The sequence below is a fragment of the Etheostoma cragini genome, chromosome 7 (genome assembly GCF_013103735.1).
Source record: "Etheostoma cragini isolate CJK2018 chromosome 7, CSU_Ecrag_1.0, whole genome shotgun sequence".
NCBI lineage: Eukaryota > Metazoa > Chordata > Actinopteri > Perciformes > Percidae > Etheostoma > Etheostoma cragini.
Window position 1 is genome coordinate 10,459,586 of NC_048413.1, and position 15,807 is coordinate 10,475,392.

General features: G+C 42.9%; 1 protein-coding gene across 6 annotated transcripts; it reads left to right on the plus strand.

Moving 5' to 3' along the window:
* Positions 1-1,182: 1,182 nt before the first annotated feature.
* brpf1 (bromodomain and PHD finger containing, 1) lies at positions 1,183-13,494 on the plus strand. Of its 6 annotated transcripts, none has more exons than XR_004657346.1 (16): positions 1,183-1,436; positions 2,664-3,451; positions 3,809-3,998; positions 4,097-4,384; positions 4,993-5,510; positions 6,200-6,404; positions 6,494-6,625; positions 7,174-7,302; positions 7,716-8,151; positions 8,981-9,289; positions 9,414-9,692; positions 9,798-9,945; positions 10,258-10,363; positions 10,823-10,956; positions 12,040-12,155; positions 12,245-12,378. XR_004657346.1 is itself a non-coding variant. In XM_034877220.1 (16 exons), the coding sequence occupies exons 2-16, from the start codon at positions 2,709-2,711 to the stop codon at positions 13,221-13,223; spliced, it is 3,966 nt and encodes a 1,321-aa protein (XP_034733111.1). In that variant the 5' UTR covers positions 1,183-1,436; positions 2,664-2,708; the 3' UTR covers positions 13,224-13,494. The 6 variants fall into 6 exon arrangements, 5 of the variants coding, with proteins under 5 accessions (XP_034733111.1, XP_034733115.1, XP_034733113.1 ...); XM_034877220.1 differs by lacking the exon at positions 10,258-10,363 and adding an exon at positions 13,040-13,494 and having other exon boundaries at positions 12,245-12,399; XM_034877224.1 differs by lacking the exon at positions 10,258-10,363 and adding an exon at positions 13,040-13,494 and having other exon boundaries at positions 6,200-6,389; positions 12,245-12,399.
* Positions 13,495-15,807: the final 2,313 nt, after the last annotated feature.

Below are 15,807 nucleotides of genomic sequence, written 5' to 3' on the forward strand. Positions count from 1 at the left end.
ACTTGATGTGGGAGATTTGCACAACATATAGTCTCCCTTAATTCTAACCTGTTTAAGAGTTTCCTACACTGTATATAGTAACTTTCACCGCCTGTACTTTTTTTATCACTGACAAGCATGGCCAACTTTTCATGTTTCACAAAGCAAAGAAACGATACAGCTACAGTGGTAAAATATTTTACATCACAAAACACATTTGAAAGGTTTCAGCACCCCGATTTCTGCCAAGCTGTGAATTGTACAGTTTTCTTGTAGTTTATATTTGTAATTTTTTTTTTTGTGACTGTTTAGAGGTGGTGGTGGGAGGGGTTGCTTGGATGTATATTCTTCCATAAATTCAGTTTGAATTGGACTTTTATAAGATATTATGCAGAGTCTTCTGCTTTGGTGAAATACTTCCAGTAGTAAGAGATTTCTGTTCTCTGTTACTTTTATCTGGTTTTGTTCCACCTTCTTCGCTGCCAACTCATAGTGAGCGGAGGGAGGAATAACTTTTGTTTGCATAGTCATTGAATGCAGTGATTAAAGGGAAGGAGCTGAGATTACAGAGGACGAGGAGCAGCCCTGGCCCTTTCTACTCTGCTCATCTCACTTCGCTAATTCGACAATATTGCCCCCTGGTAAATGTGCTCTGATTGTCAAAGGCTTGTATTCAAACTGTTTGGGATTGCTTCTGCCTGCTGAATGTCCCACTGCATTACCCCACCCAACCCTGCTGCACTCTATCATCACAGACTGTATGTTGAGAGCGAGAGAGAGAGAAATAAATATTATTTTGTGCTTGATTATTTGTTGCATTGTTTTTATTGTCTTTTATTGTCTTTTATTGTTGTTTTTCGTAGCTTTGAGTTAAGATAAACAGTTAGGATAAATTCAACCAATGAATTCTAAATAATATTATTAAAGGGTGTTCAATTGTGTGTGGATTTGTTTAAAAGTGTGACGCGCAGTCAGGCCAGGATGTTTTCACTTACGTCCTGCCGACATCTTTGAAACAAAGCCACAGATTCGCAACATACAACACGAATGTAGGAAAGTATTGGTCAAGTAGAAATGAAATAAATAATAAATTATTCAATAAACTCTCCGAACAGAATATAATTTGTAGTATTCTAAAGTATTGGTTAACGTGCACACAGGCTCTATTTTAACACCGAAGCCGAGAAATAGACCCTGCTTTGTATGGCGAATGTGTCAGCCCGCGTCTACGGCGTAACGTTACAGCAACGGTTGCCCCTTTTGTTCAACCGAGTTCCTGAATTATTCCCAACACAATGAAATGATCGGGATGTTATATTGTTTTATAAAAACATTTCACTTCACCTACGCGTCCTGTAAATCTCATCTGGGATTATTTTATGCATTAAAACCGATCTGCAACCCGTCCGATCTGGTGTGAGGTTTCCGAAGCACGCAGTCTTGGGGAACGTGGAGTAGTAAGTCTTTATAACGTTAGTCCAGATCTGTAGCGTCAAACGATTGAGGGCTGGTTTTGTCAGAAAAATTGGGTCACATTTTGAAAATTAAAAGGTTAAACCAGAGTAGAATTTTGTGGTAATTTCCGTATGTCATCTTAACTCACTGTAACCTGAAAACATGAAGTAGCCTAGTAATGCCCTAAGCATGCCTGCCTATTCTCCTCGCATTTCATAGCTATTTCGCAGCAGAGAATGACCATTAATTTGTTGGTCGAACTTACGTTAGCTATTTAATTAAGTAATATACCCTGTGCCGCATGCTGTAGTAGTGTGGGAACGTTAACCCGATGAAATCTAGTAACACTGTCATTTTGCTGCTCAGACTCAGGGACACAGGGGGTGAGGTCATTGTGGAGGGAAACACTGTTACAGTGTATCTAACTTTAAACGCTCGTGTGTATTATTTGTTATTATTTATGCAAAAAACTGCAACGTTTAAGTAGCACTCCTCTTCATGTAGCTAGCTAACGTTAACGTATGTCCTGTGGATAGAGCTACAATTAAACACGCGAGTTAAAACCTAATGTAACGTTATTGAGCTGAATGAGCGTTGATTAAGAAGACCAGTTAACGGAAACAAGCAATAACGTTAGCTACTTTGTAACGTTAACTCGTGAGTAGTAACTGTAGTATGTATGCTGTTTGGAGAGTGAACTGGTGTTGTTGTTTGCTAGCTGCTGTTAGCTGGTTGGCTAACAGCGTCAGGCTGCAATGTTTCATTGTCTGAGGAGAAAGCATCAGTGAATAGCTAAGGCTAATGTTAGCTGGATAATAAAGTCCTAGGGTTATTTTTTGGGGGATCATCAAACTAAATCTTGTCCTGTGCACTGCTGTTTTAGCCAGAACTCATGGGTTGTAAACAAGCTGTAATTTATTGGCAACAAGGCTTACAGTTATGCCGTCTGTTTCACTGCACGTCAACCTGACATAACTTCAGTTAGCAGAGAACATAAGCCAAAATATTGACATAAATGCACCTGTTCCTGGGAACCAAACATAACAATTTGTTTCCTACTGGGAGTTGGGGACATGGTCACGTGACTGCACTATAACAGGTGCACGACTTGTCTAGACTTTGTCTCTAACTGCTAAAATCCAATGCCAGTAGCTACTATCTAACTAATGTATTGTAATTTAATCTCTGGAATTGATCCTCTTATGGTTCTTTGTGTTTCTCTCTCCCAGATGTAAACTTGAACAGCATCTGTCGCAGCAGTGGCTGTTGGCACAATGGGACTGGACTTTGATGTAAAGACGTTCTGTCACAATCTGCGTGCCACCAAGCCTCCTTACGAGTGCCCTGTGGAGACTTGTCGTAAAGTCTACAAGAGCTACAGTGGCATTGAGTATCACCTTTACCACTATGACCACGATAACCCAACTCCTGCACAGACTGTACCCCAAAAGAAGAGAAAAGGACGGCCTCCTCGCGCCTCATTGGCCGGGTCAGGTGATACGGACGATGGTGGAGGTAAGGGAGGTGGAGGACCGGGGCACGGGGGGAACACACCGGGTAGCCCCAACCGGTCAGATCACTCTCACTCCCCGGGCAGAGAGACAATGACCTATGCCCAGGCCCAGCGCATGGTGGAGCTGGAGTTTCAAGGACGCATCCAACGCATTAGCATCTTTGAGAACATTGACGTGGTGTCAGAGGAAGACAGTGATGCAGAGGATGCACTTCCATCTGGTACTGGTGGTAGTGGCGGAGGGGTGTGTAACGGTAGTGATGGTGGAGCTGGAGGTAACGAGTTAGGAGGTTGTGGCAAGGACCGGCCAGATATCCCGTCCTCTAATGGGGGGAAATCCACTCCAAAGTCTGGGAAGCATAAGAGTAAAGAAAAGAAGAAGGATGGCTCATCTCATCATCACAGCGCTCTGTCCGGCCCTGCAGTCAAGCTCCCTGAGGCGGTGTTCAGAGAACTGGACCAAGAGAGACCTGATGCCCCTCCTCGACCCTCATCTTACTACAGGTCTGTATTGAGAATTATTAACGTGGTTCATTAATAATGGACATAGCAGGGAAAAATTGAATTAGAAGCAAGATTATTGTTAAGTACTGTACATAGCAGGCAATTTAATTGAGAAGGTATCTTTTGTTAAATAGAAATGTAGTAAGTCCAATATTTGATGTAACATTTACACAGTAAGGCCACAGGTTGTTTTTTTTTGCACTTGTATAGCTCGTTGTGCATGTATAAGGAAATCAGTTTGACCTCAGATTCCTTGTATTAGTCACTATTATTTGTCATTATTGTTCTACCCATGTAGTATTATGTAATAATATATGTATAAGACATCTTCCTCTACTTTCCCATTCTGGTGTTCAGGTACATTGATAAGTCTGTGGAGGAGCTGGATGAGGAGGTTGAGTATGACATTGATGAGGAAGACTACATCTGGCTTGACATCATGAACGACAAGCGGCGGCGTGACGGTGTTACACCCATCCCTCAGGAAGTCTTTGAGTACCTCATGGATCGCTTGGAGAAGGAGTCGTACTTTGAGAGCCACAACAAGGTACCTGAGTTTGGAAGCTAAGGGAAAAACAATATTAGAACACGGAAACACATAGAATGTGTCCAACTCTGATCTCTTGGTATCCACTTTTCCCCCAGGCTGACCCCAGCACCCTAATCGATGAAGACGCTGTCTGCTGCATCTGTAATGATGGCGAGTGTCAGAACAGCAATGTGATCCTGTTCTGCGACATGTGTAACCTGGCAGTGCACCAAGAATGCTATGGTGTTCCATACATCCCAGAAGGCCAGTGGTTATGTCGTCGCTGCCTGCAGTCGCCAAGTAGAGCTGTGGACTGTGCTCTTTGTCCCAACAAGGGAGGTGCTTTCAAACAGACAGATGATGCACGCTGGGCACACGTTGTGTGTGCCCTCTGGATCCCGGAGGTAAATTTCTTACGCCACCACATGCATTCTTTCTTTTTTTTTTTAAGATTTTTTTTTGTTTGTATTTTTGTCCTATAATTTTTGGCAGGGGGAGATCGAGAGAGGGAAGACATGCAGGGAATCGTCACAGGTTGGAATCCAACCCTTGACCAAGGCGCGCCTGCTCTACCACTTTTTAACCTGGCCACACCACATGTATTCTTGATCAGATCTGCATTATTTTGCAGATAATGCTGTACTCTGCATTGTTATGTTTTTCTGTGGTGCACACAGCTTTTAACATTAGTCTGTTTCATTCAGACTCAATGTTGCCTTAATGTTCCTCAGTGGGTGCATAAGGATTTAATCGTATTGACAGTCTAGGACTGTGAGGACGATGTGTTGCACATACAGTATATAGAGTACTAGATGGTTGTTAAGTGCCAGATAAATAGCACTAGATGCATAAATTATAGAAAGCAAAACACAACTGAAAAGATATACACCCAGATGAATAGATTCGCATCAGTGTTAATGTACAGTTAAACAGGGCTCAGCCAGTCTGTTATCGTGTTACTACACTTTAAAAAGAGTATTGCAATAAAGTGAATTTGCTTCCTTTTCTTCAGGTCTGCTTTGCTAACACAGTCTTTCTGGAGCCAATTGACAGTATTGAGCACATTCCTCCTGCACGCTGGAAGCTCACCTGCTACATCTGCAAGCAGCGTGGTTCAGGTGCCTGCATCCAGTGTCATAAAGCCAACTGTTACACGGCTTTCCACGTCACCTGTGCTCAGCAGGCGGGCCTCTACATGAAAATGGAGCCCGTCAGAGAGACTGGGGCCAACGGCACTTCTTTCAGCGTCCGGAAGACCGCTTACTGTGACATCCACACGCCTCCCGGATCGGCACGGCCTTTGGGAGGAGTGGGCGGCGCCAGCATGGGTTCGTCTCACAGTGAAGGAGAGCTGGAGGAGGATGACGAGCCCAGCATCGGCCATGATGATGACTCCAAGGGCTGGAGCTCTGAGCGAGCCAAGAGGGCGAAGGCCAAGTCCAGGCTAAAGATGAAAAGAGCTAGGAAGATCTTGGCTGAAAGGAGAGCTGCTGCGCCAGTGGTGTCTGTGCCCTGCATACCTCCCCATAGGTACATATTAGGATTGCATGGTTCAGAAAATGTCACGATTCGATTCAGCATCGATTTTTAGGCTCAAGATTCAAAAAAGATTCTTTTTTTTTTTTTTCACAGTATGTACATACTACTACATACAAATGTATGTTACTTTTTCCATGTAATAACATGCCATTACAAAACAAAACAAAAAATATGATTCGTTTTTTTGAATTTTATGAATCGATTTTGAATCTGTAGAGCTTGAATTGCTATATCAATGCAAATCAATTTTTTTGCAGACCCCGAGTACATACACACTACATGTTTTACCTCCACTGTGGTGCTTCATGACGCACGTACAGTATGTGTAGTAACCCTTTAACACAAAACTACGTGGATCAGTAGATTAAACAGAATCAAAATGATCACGTGACTTATTTTAGGTCCCTGTGTATTTTAAATGCATACTCATAGAACACGGCTTCTGCAATGTAGCAGCATTTGGGGTTCTGACCTAATGAGAAGGGAGAGGTGTTTCAGTAATGTTTGGTATTTAGTTTCTGAACGGTGGAGGCACAAGCCAACAGTTTGGTAACGCCGTCTGAGCCTTATGACATAATTTTTAACAAGTCGCGGTAATGCTGTATACCGCTGTAAATAGGGAGGAAGTTTGACGGTATCAACATTTGGATACCGCCCAACTCTAGTATTTTTCTCTGCAGGCTGAGCAAAATCACCAATAACTTGACGGTACCCAGGAAGAGCCAGTTCATGCAGCGACTTCACAGCTACTGGACCCTGAAGAGGCAAAGTCGTAATGGCGTTCCTCTGCTACGCCGGCTCCAAACCCATCTGCAGTCCCAACGACATATTGACCCACTCCCACCACAACCCCCATCACAGCTCCCTCCGGTGACTTGTGTAATTGTATGTGATTGTATATTTTACTGGAATTCTGGTCGTGTCTCATACAGTTGTCTGACACGTTTGTGGCTTTGTGTGTGTTGGTGTTGCAGAGGGACAGCGAGGAGAAACAATCTGCTTTAAAGGAGCAGCTGAAGGCATGGCAGAGACTTAGACACGATCTGGAGAGAGCCAGGCTACTGGTGGAGCTCATCCGCAAGAGGGAAAAACTCAAAAGGGAAACGGTGAGATACAAATGACCTTTTATGTCTGTTACTAACTCATATTAAAAACCCTAGCTAACACTAGCTATAGCCCACTATGTTTTTCAGTTTTTTTTTTGTTAGTACAAAAGTCCTCTCTTTGGATTGGACTTGCGTCTGTGCAGCCAATGAAACACTATCTCAATAATGTGTTGGTTTTCAGTGGCCAGGTCTTGGGGGTGTGGAGGGGTAAGGTGCTGCCAGGAAGCTCTGACACATTTAGGAATCAGCTGTCTGCATATCAGCAATGCATTGGTTTTCTATTTTCTTCCTATCTACATGAGAGTGCACACACATTTAATTCACAGTTCATAAATCCCCTGTTTTGGTGTGCTACCCAAATTAAATCTTATACATGGAAACCAACAGTCTCCTTTGCTACTGGCAGTTTAGCACAGTCACATATGAGTGTGTATGCATACATTTGAATTGGAATTACAAATACAACGTTCTTTCTACACCTTTTTGTCTGTGTTTATTAATTCAGCATGTAGGTGTACACTGTGAAATGAAATGATGTCTGTGTTTAGATTAAGGTGCAGCAGATGGCGCTGGAGATGCAGCTGACTCCCTTCCTGGTGCTGTTGAGGAGTACTTTGGAGCAGTTACAGGAAAGAGACATTAACAACTTTTTTACTGAGCCTGTACCGCTGGCAGAGGTAAATGCTCACACACACATACTCTCTCTCTCTCACTCGGGAGCATATATTTGTGCGTTTTTCATATTAATGTAATTTTTTAAATCTGATGATCACATCAGTTTAAATTGGTACATAATGTCCTGTATGTTAAATTACATATTGCACCTCACATCGTTTTCTATTTGCATTTTATTTATAACTATATTTCTACTATGAAAAAATTGTTTCACTTATTTGTATATCCCAGCTCATTATCTTTGATACAAGGAATCCTCGCCAATGTTTAAGTAAACAAACATTGGCTGTCATGTTGCCCACCTCGTCATTTAATTTTCAGCACAACATTTAAAATATTCTCATTCTGTTTGACCTCTACACACTGACATCTGCACTGAACAGTCACTGTGCGTTGCCTGATCCCTACTATCCAGGTGCCAGACTACCTGGACCATATTGACACTCCAATGGACTTCCAGACCATGTGGAACCTGCTGGAGTCCCATCACTACCTCACGTTTGAGGCCTTTGAGGCAGACTTTGGCCTCATTGTCAACAATTGCCTGAAGTACAACGCCAAGGACACGGTCTTCTACCGCGCTGCCCTGCGGCTCAGGGAGATGGGCGGGGCTGTCATAAGAACCGCCAGGCGCCACGCTGAGCGGATAGGCTTTGACTATGAGGCTGGCATACACCTCCCCCGAGAGCCGAGCCCAGACAGTCAGCGTGACCAAGACCGAGACAGAGAGAGGGAACGAGAACGGGAACGGGAACGAGAACGGGAACGGGAACGAGAACGGGAGCGGGAGCGGGACAGAGACCGAGAACGAGACCGAGACCGAGACCGGCCATTGTCCTCTAATGAAGAAGGTACGGATGTGTATGGCAGATGAAAAAAAAATTTCACGTACAATTTTCTAATGATTAATCTTTTGCAAAGAGAACTTGATGGCAAATTGATACCTTGCATTTGGAGACGAATCAATATGTTTTACAATTCCACACTTTTGGCTGGCTAGATGAAAATGCATACTTTAATCACACAAATGTGAGTGAAATACTGGGAAAAAATTAGGGTGGGAGAGAAATGTGAGGAGGAGTGTTGATGGCACAAAGGTGTAGGAGGGCAGACCATGAGTCATGGGTGTAGAGATTAAGTTTCAAAAAGAGGGAAAGGTAGTAGGAATATATTTAAGTTTAGTTTACGAGGCTAGTTCTACGTTCTTGTTGTTTCTCTTTTCTTTCCTTTCAGTGATTGAATGTCAGTTATGATACATTCCTTGTCATGAGAGCGGTATTAGACATATGTGGAGTAATATGCTGAATACAGAAGACAGAAAAAAGCTCTTTGGCACAGTAAAGCCTGTGACCGATAGACGGTGCAGGACGTTTATTTAATTCAGTTGCTACAAACATTTCCAATGCTTGTTAGGTGCTCTTACATATTTCAATTTAACTTCCAAAATTATTTTTGAACAGTCTCAGATCAAGTTTGATGAATCTGGCAGACGTGCAGAATTTTGTACACCATATACCTATATTACACACATTAGCATGATGTTGTCAGATGTTCTGTAGGTCAGGAATTCTACCGAACATCCACAGGGAAACGGTCCACATCTCTTCCCTTTGTTAGAGTTGCCATATTTGACTTCATTCATAATTATTCATCTTTTCTTTCTCTCTCTGCCCCTCACAGAGCTGCTCCTGCCAGAGAACAGGCGACGGCTGCCACTGGAAGAGCAGCTGCATTACTTACAGGCGCGTCTTGATGAGGTCAACTCGGGAAAGCACAGCATTGGTCAGTCTCGTAGAGCCAAAGCTCTGAGAAAGGAGGTCAGTGTAATCAAGAGGAAGCTTGCGCACCAGCGGGAAGGAAGCTCCGTTATGGGGGGCCGGGAGTCTGTGGGAGGAGGAGACCGGGGTATTTCCCTCCCCCATCACCCATCTTCTTCGGGACACCATGATGAAGGGGGGGAAAGCAGCAGCCAGGAAATTGGTGGAAAAGGTGTGTTTAGGAAGATGTAAAAGAATAATTAATGTGCATGAAAATGATAACCGCTATTACAGGAAGATAACATGATAATCATTTGCTTGCATTTTTTACTTTATAAACCTCTCTCCTCCTCAAGATCTGGGTGTGTCCTCGTCTGCCCTGGCTCCAGAGGTGGGCCGTCGAACATCTGTCCTCTTCTCCAAGAAGAACCAAAAAATGGCTGGACCCCCCAAAAGGCCAGGACGCCCTCCCAAGAACCGGGATGCTGGCTACGCTGGGGGGGGGTTGAGCCAAAGCCCTATCGGTCCCCCTCAGTTGCCCCTGCTGTCACAAAGCAGGCACAGGAAGAGGCCCCGCAGCCCCCGCAGCAGCTCCAGCTCTGACAGCGACAGTGACAATGACGACCTGCTCCCAGGTACAGTAGACGAATGCATAATAAACTACTTAACCAATCAACATACAAGTTTTGAGTCACACACAGACACTCACTACACTCTATCTCTTTCTCTTTCTTCCTTAGGTCTGCCAAGTAACGGTTTCGATGGAGGAAGCCAGCCAGTAACGGAGAGCTTCCGTGTGTACAGAAGCGAGTCCCGTCTCCCTCGTTCCAGCTCAGACTCTGAGTCCACAACCAGCAGCAGCAGTAGCGCAGCTTCTGACCGGACCAGGTGATTAGTGCACAAACATGACCTCATTGTTTGGATTTTACAGCACAGATTTACAAGAATGGGTATCTCTCAGCACTCATCAGCCCTGTTTCCAGCTGCTCCAGGCAGCTGTTTTAAGTGAACAAGCCCAGATGAACCCACTGTACAGCAGACACATTAGCCATACCAGCTTCATAAGGCGAGATCATGTCAGGACAGTGTGACTTCAAGCCTGTTGAGGAGTTCTGCCTCCAAGAGGCCAAAACAAATGAGTTAATGCAGCTTTAAAGGAACAGTTTGACATTTTGCTAAATATGCTTATTTGCTTTCCAGTGACTTCCTGGAGTCTTGTCATCACTTTGATGTTGCCAGGCAGCCAGCGGAGACTCCAGGAAGTCACTGCACCCAGCCCCTGGTCACCAGGAAACAGTTCCAGCATGTAAATCTCTGTGAAACAGCAACTTGTTGTTGTTACATTATTGTTTATGTATATATTAAGAAAACAAGATACAGTGTGTTCATTACTGAGCTTTTGAGGTGCTGGTAGGCATTTATTTCAAAACTTTGACCTAAGAAATGTTGAACTATCGCTTTAAAGTGCTTTCAGATATGATGTTGTAGTAGTGTCAGCCAACCAGATCTCAATGGCATTATGGCTTTTATGCGTGTAATAAACGCATAAATAAAAAAATAAAAAATGTAATAATTGTTTTAGTAGGACTAAACAGATAATGTGTAAAAGAAAATGAGATCACCACAACAGTCAGTATAGTGAAGAAAAGCGTGGTTAGCTGTATTTTATGGTGTTGACATTAATAGTTGATAAACAGTCAAATTGTAAACAGCCCTTTATCAAAGTGATATGGATTTTTATAATCATGTGTCTCCTCTCTCTCAGCACGACCCCCTCTAAGCAGGGCAGAGGAAAGGCGTCGTTCTCTCGCTCTGCTTTCCAGGAAGACAGCAGCGAGGAGACATCGGGTACTGAAAATGATTCCTACTCAGTTGGAGGATCGCGGAGTGTTTCACATTGTAAGCACACTTTCATATCCACACACACACACACACACACACACACACACACACAGACACACACATCCCTGTGTCCGTGCTTAAACCCTTAGTTTCTGTTGATGTAGACCGTGAGTGCTTTCTCAGAATGATTTGAATGTTAATGTAAATGTAAATTCAGAATGAGCAAACTGTCTGTGATCAATCTGACATGATTGCAGTAAGCTTTTATTTGATTTGATAGGATTTGACTTAATGTCTTGAATACCAGTGAAAAGATTACAAATGATGTTGTTATGACACTGGTTCAGACTTGCAGTATGTACTGATCAAAATTATTTAAATAACTGGTATTTCCTTTAAAGGTTGCTCTGTGATTTTTCATGTATTTTACAGTTGTCTGGGGCCCAATTTGAAAAAAAAGAAACATTCAATGCCCCCTTGTTCTTTTGTTTGTTTGTTTAACTTTGGTTGGGGCAACAGTCCATGCCAAGAAAATAAAACCTTCCCGGTTATTCTACCAAAAAAGATGCAAAGGATAGGACAGAATTGGTGTTTGTGGTACAAAGCATAACCACAGTATTTCTGCAAAATGACACCGTGCAAATAAAAACAAAACTCAGTTATAGGACTCCTATTTATTTTCTGTTGGGTTTGAACTAAAAACCCACAGCTACTAAAAACTAAAAGTTGAGAATCGGTCACTGCAGTGAGCTGTACAGTTTCAAACATGACATAAGACACACTAGACATAGGCATGGCAGCTGCTGAAGGTGTTTTCTATGATATTGAAAACATAACAAAAGAAAATGCAGATAAAGAGATCAGCATTCCCCGTGTGAAAGTGTTGAAAGCTCAAATGACGACCAAGGCCTTTTGTTTAGGACGCCCAGCTTGTTGGAGCTGGATCTGTCACAACCAGCCCAGATGTCCCATTACAGAAACAGATTCATTTTGTTATGTGTTTCTCACAGTTTCCAAAGAAAAGGGGTGTATGTTATTATAAACATTGGAAACCGTGTGTGTACATGACCGTTAGTTAGCTAGAAGTGGGGTTGCACATTGATGAATGTCATCCTGTTCCTGTGTTTCTTTTACCGTCAGTGGTGCGTGGTCGGGCCAGGTCTGGATGCTGGATGACCTCTGACGACTATTCTTCTCTGGAAGCTCTGGACCTGGTGTGGGCCAAGTGCAGAGGCTATCCTTCATATCCTGCTCTGGTGAGACAAAAGTAGACACTGCAAATAGCAAAGACCAAGTCAGGACATTCTGCAATTTAATGACTGTATGTGTCACCGCCTGCCTGCAGATAATTGACCCGAAGATGCCCAGGGAGGGGGTGTTCCACCGCGGTGTCCCGATCCCTGTCCCGCCTTTGGATGTGCTGAAACTAGGGGAGCAAATGACCCAGGAGGCCAGAGAGCACCTGTTCCTGGTCCTCTTCTTTGACAACAAGAGAACTTGGTCAGTGCTCTGATTCATCTTGTCTCATCTTTTTTTTGTATTAACTAAACACATCATCACTAATCGTAATAACGTTTGTTTCGTCTTTGTTCTGGCATTTCAATTATTTTTTTTTACCCACCAAAATAATAAGCACAGTAAAACACAGGATGCAAGCAAAACAGGCTTTTGTTGTTACGGGATGTGTGCACACGCGTTTCTGTGGCAATAGTTCAATGGAAACTGCACTCCTTGTACTAAAGCACAATGCAGCAGAAATAGGGCAAATGTGGGTTTTTGAGCATAGAAGAGGGGAAAAACACGTTGTATTTTAGGTCATTGCATGCTGCGCAATCATATAAGTTCAAGGTTTAGCTTTGGTGAAAAACGTGTTGACAACATGATGACTACAGCCAGTGTCACTCTGAACCGCCTTGATGATCCTCGTCTTAAACTGCTTCCAGCTCGTAGCTCTTTTAAAATCAAGAGTTAAAGAACCAGGAACTTAATTATCTTCCCCATGATATCACTCGGCCTCGAATGCCTGCAGAGGGATGTTGATTATTTAGTTTGAGTTTTTTGTTTCACTAAATTCAATGTACTGTACCTCTGTTTAATTGGAAATGGTTTAACACTCAACTGTACGTATGTGTGTATCCAGGCAGTGGCTGCCGCGCTCTAAGCTGGTGCCGCTCGGGGTGGACCAGGAGCTAGACAAGGAGAAGATGCTGGAGGGGAGGAAATCCAACATCCGCAAGTCAGTGCAGGTGGCCTACCACCGTGCCATGCAGCACCGCAGCAAGGTGCAGGGAGACCCAAGCAGCGAGACCAGTGATAGTGACTGAAAACACACACACACACACACACGTGCGTTGGTCCCTGCGGGTGTTGTTGAGTATACGTTTCTCTATCGAGAGCCCAGCCCTCCATCACAGAACACAAGAAACCGTGCCAGTAGCACAGAGTGGGTACAAAAAAAAAACATCCACTACATTGGCCCCAAGAGACACACACACACACACACACACATCATGCACACTAAGCCGTATTTAATCTGACGTGTAAAATATTGTATTTAAGAGAATTAAAAAAAAAAAGAAGGAATTAATAATAATGATGGGAAAATATGCTATGTTTTGAATCACCAATCAAAAATATTCCTCATATGTGGTCGATATGTTTATGAACAAACAAGTAGACGGTTTACAGAAACAAGAAATGAACAGTGTTACAGGGCTCTAATTTTACATTTGGGAATGACAGGGAAATGCATGTAGTGTGTGGCAGTCAGTACCATCACCCCAACACATCTTCACATATCGGCCACCTCTAGAGAAAAAAAACAACAACCAACCAGGCCTGGTGCTAGTGTCGCATCATTTGTCAGTGGAGCACAAAGAGAGACTATTACAGCCTCAGCTGTGGGCAAACCAACGTTGATGTTATTTATTCTGCTTACTCCTTAACAAGGTCCACAAGCTCGTTTTTATCATGGACTACTTCTAATCACTCCTGCTACACAAGACATCATTGTGTGGTCCTTTTTTTTCCATCTGTCACTCTGTGTTCATTATGTCTCCTGTTTTTAGGATTTTCTTAATGTACGTCTGTCACACAGGCCGCTGGTCAATGAATAATGAGGACTAAACTGAAACACATGATCGCCTCACTGTCTGTCTTAGTTTCAGGCTGATGGCTTTAGAACTTTTATATATACATATTGCATAAAGATAGAAGTTTAATAAAAAAAAGAATTGAGTTTTTTAAACTTGTGGGTTGTGTTGTGGTCACTGTGTGTCTGCTTGTGAGAGTTGACTGTATTTTCAGTGTTAATCCTGGGTTGCTTCATGTGTAGAATATCCGTGTGCCCCCCCATTACCTCTTTTCAAGGAAATTGTGACTCATAAGTGCTTCTCAAGATTTTTTACGCTCTATCTTTCTGATTTGGAGGGGGGGGGGACCTAAACAGGCATAGTGGCCTAAACACTCGCTCAGCCAACAGGCTTTCTTCATCATACCTAACAGAGTTACATCATGGTTTATGTGCCCAACCATCGTAAGTGTAATATACTGTATATGGTGTTAATGCAGAGTCCTTCACATTGCAAGTTGTTTGCTTTGTGTAGTCCTTTGTGGTATATAAAAACATAGGCTTATTGTGAACTGGCTCTACTAGTTGGACAACCTTTACAAAAACACTCAGTACCACGTACCTGTTTGTTTTGCCCTGTGTGCTGCATGTATATCTTACATGCCCAGATGTTGAGCCAGTGTTTGTTGCCTGTAAATTCTACCTCATTTTGACAAATGAACTTCTCCATAATAATTCCAGATCATGTGTTAACCTTTCAATTCTTTAAAATCCACCTAAACCGGTTGCAGGGCCTTAACACAGGATATCAGAAAATGACATCAACCATGTCACTTCAGTTCAGGTATATTACCAGTATGACTACATTTTGCTGTCACGTTAATTACATTTCCCACAAGTTGACCAACTGTTTGCATTATCAGTTGCGACATGAGTTAATTTGCCTGTGATGACAGCCAATGTGACTTTCCTGTCCACAAACCAGAGTAGTTAATCTTTTCCGCACAAGATAAAGATCCCCCACCCAACTCAAACACCCACTCACCACAATTTTGATGTCTTTAGATTTGCAACCAAAACGGCACAACTCTGAGGAAAGACGTCTTGCTTCCTGCTGTTCTCAACACGAGTGGAAACCACCGATAAGCATCAGTCAATGGTTTTGAAACAACACACTTCGTGGTGTTGTGGCAACCAATTGCCTGATGATTCACTGCCGTTCCATACTCTTTCCATTTCTTATACATGATTTAAATGGACTTCAAGGGTGTTTCACTGACTTTGAAATGTTCTTCTATCTATCCACTGGTGTATGTGTGTTTATCAATCACCTTCTCTTAAAGTTGCTTGGAGTGATCCTTTGTCTTCATGGTTTGGGTTTTGTCACAATACTAACTCACTTTTCAGATACAGGTGTATTGATTGACTTTTAAAACCTAGTGATTGCACCAGTGATGATATAGGTATCATTAAAGGGGGCAAGTACTTGTGCAAACATGTATTTGGTATTTTATTAATACTTAATACTGAGTCTCTTTATGTGTCTGGGTGAAATTGCAACTGAAGAAGAAGAAAAAAGCTGTAGGGTGCGTTGTACCTGGGGCCTGTGTGTGTGTGTGCGTGAGAGAGAGAGAGAGAGAGAGAGAGAGAGAGAGAGAGAGAGAGAGATATAGCACAAATAGTAATGGGAAATTGTTGTTATCCAACAAAACCAAATCCTATGACCTATTAGGTTTAAGAGCTGCGAGTTCCATGGGAGTGTTTTCTGTTGGGGCTCCAAGAAGGTAAAACTAGGCTTGGGTTCAAAGATAGATCTTCCTCTGCTGTCTGGGACTCGA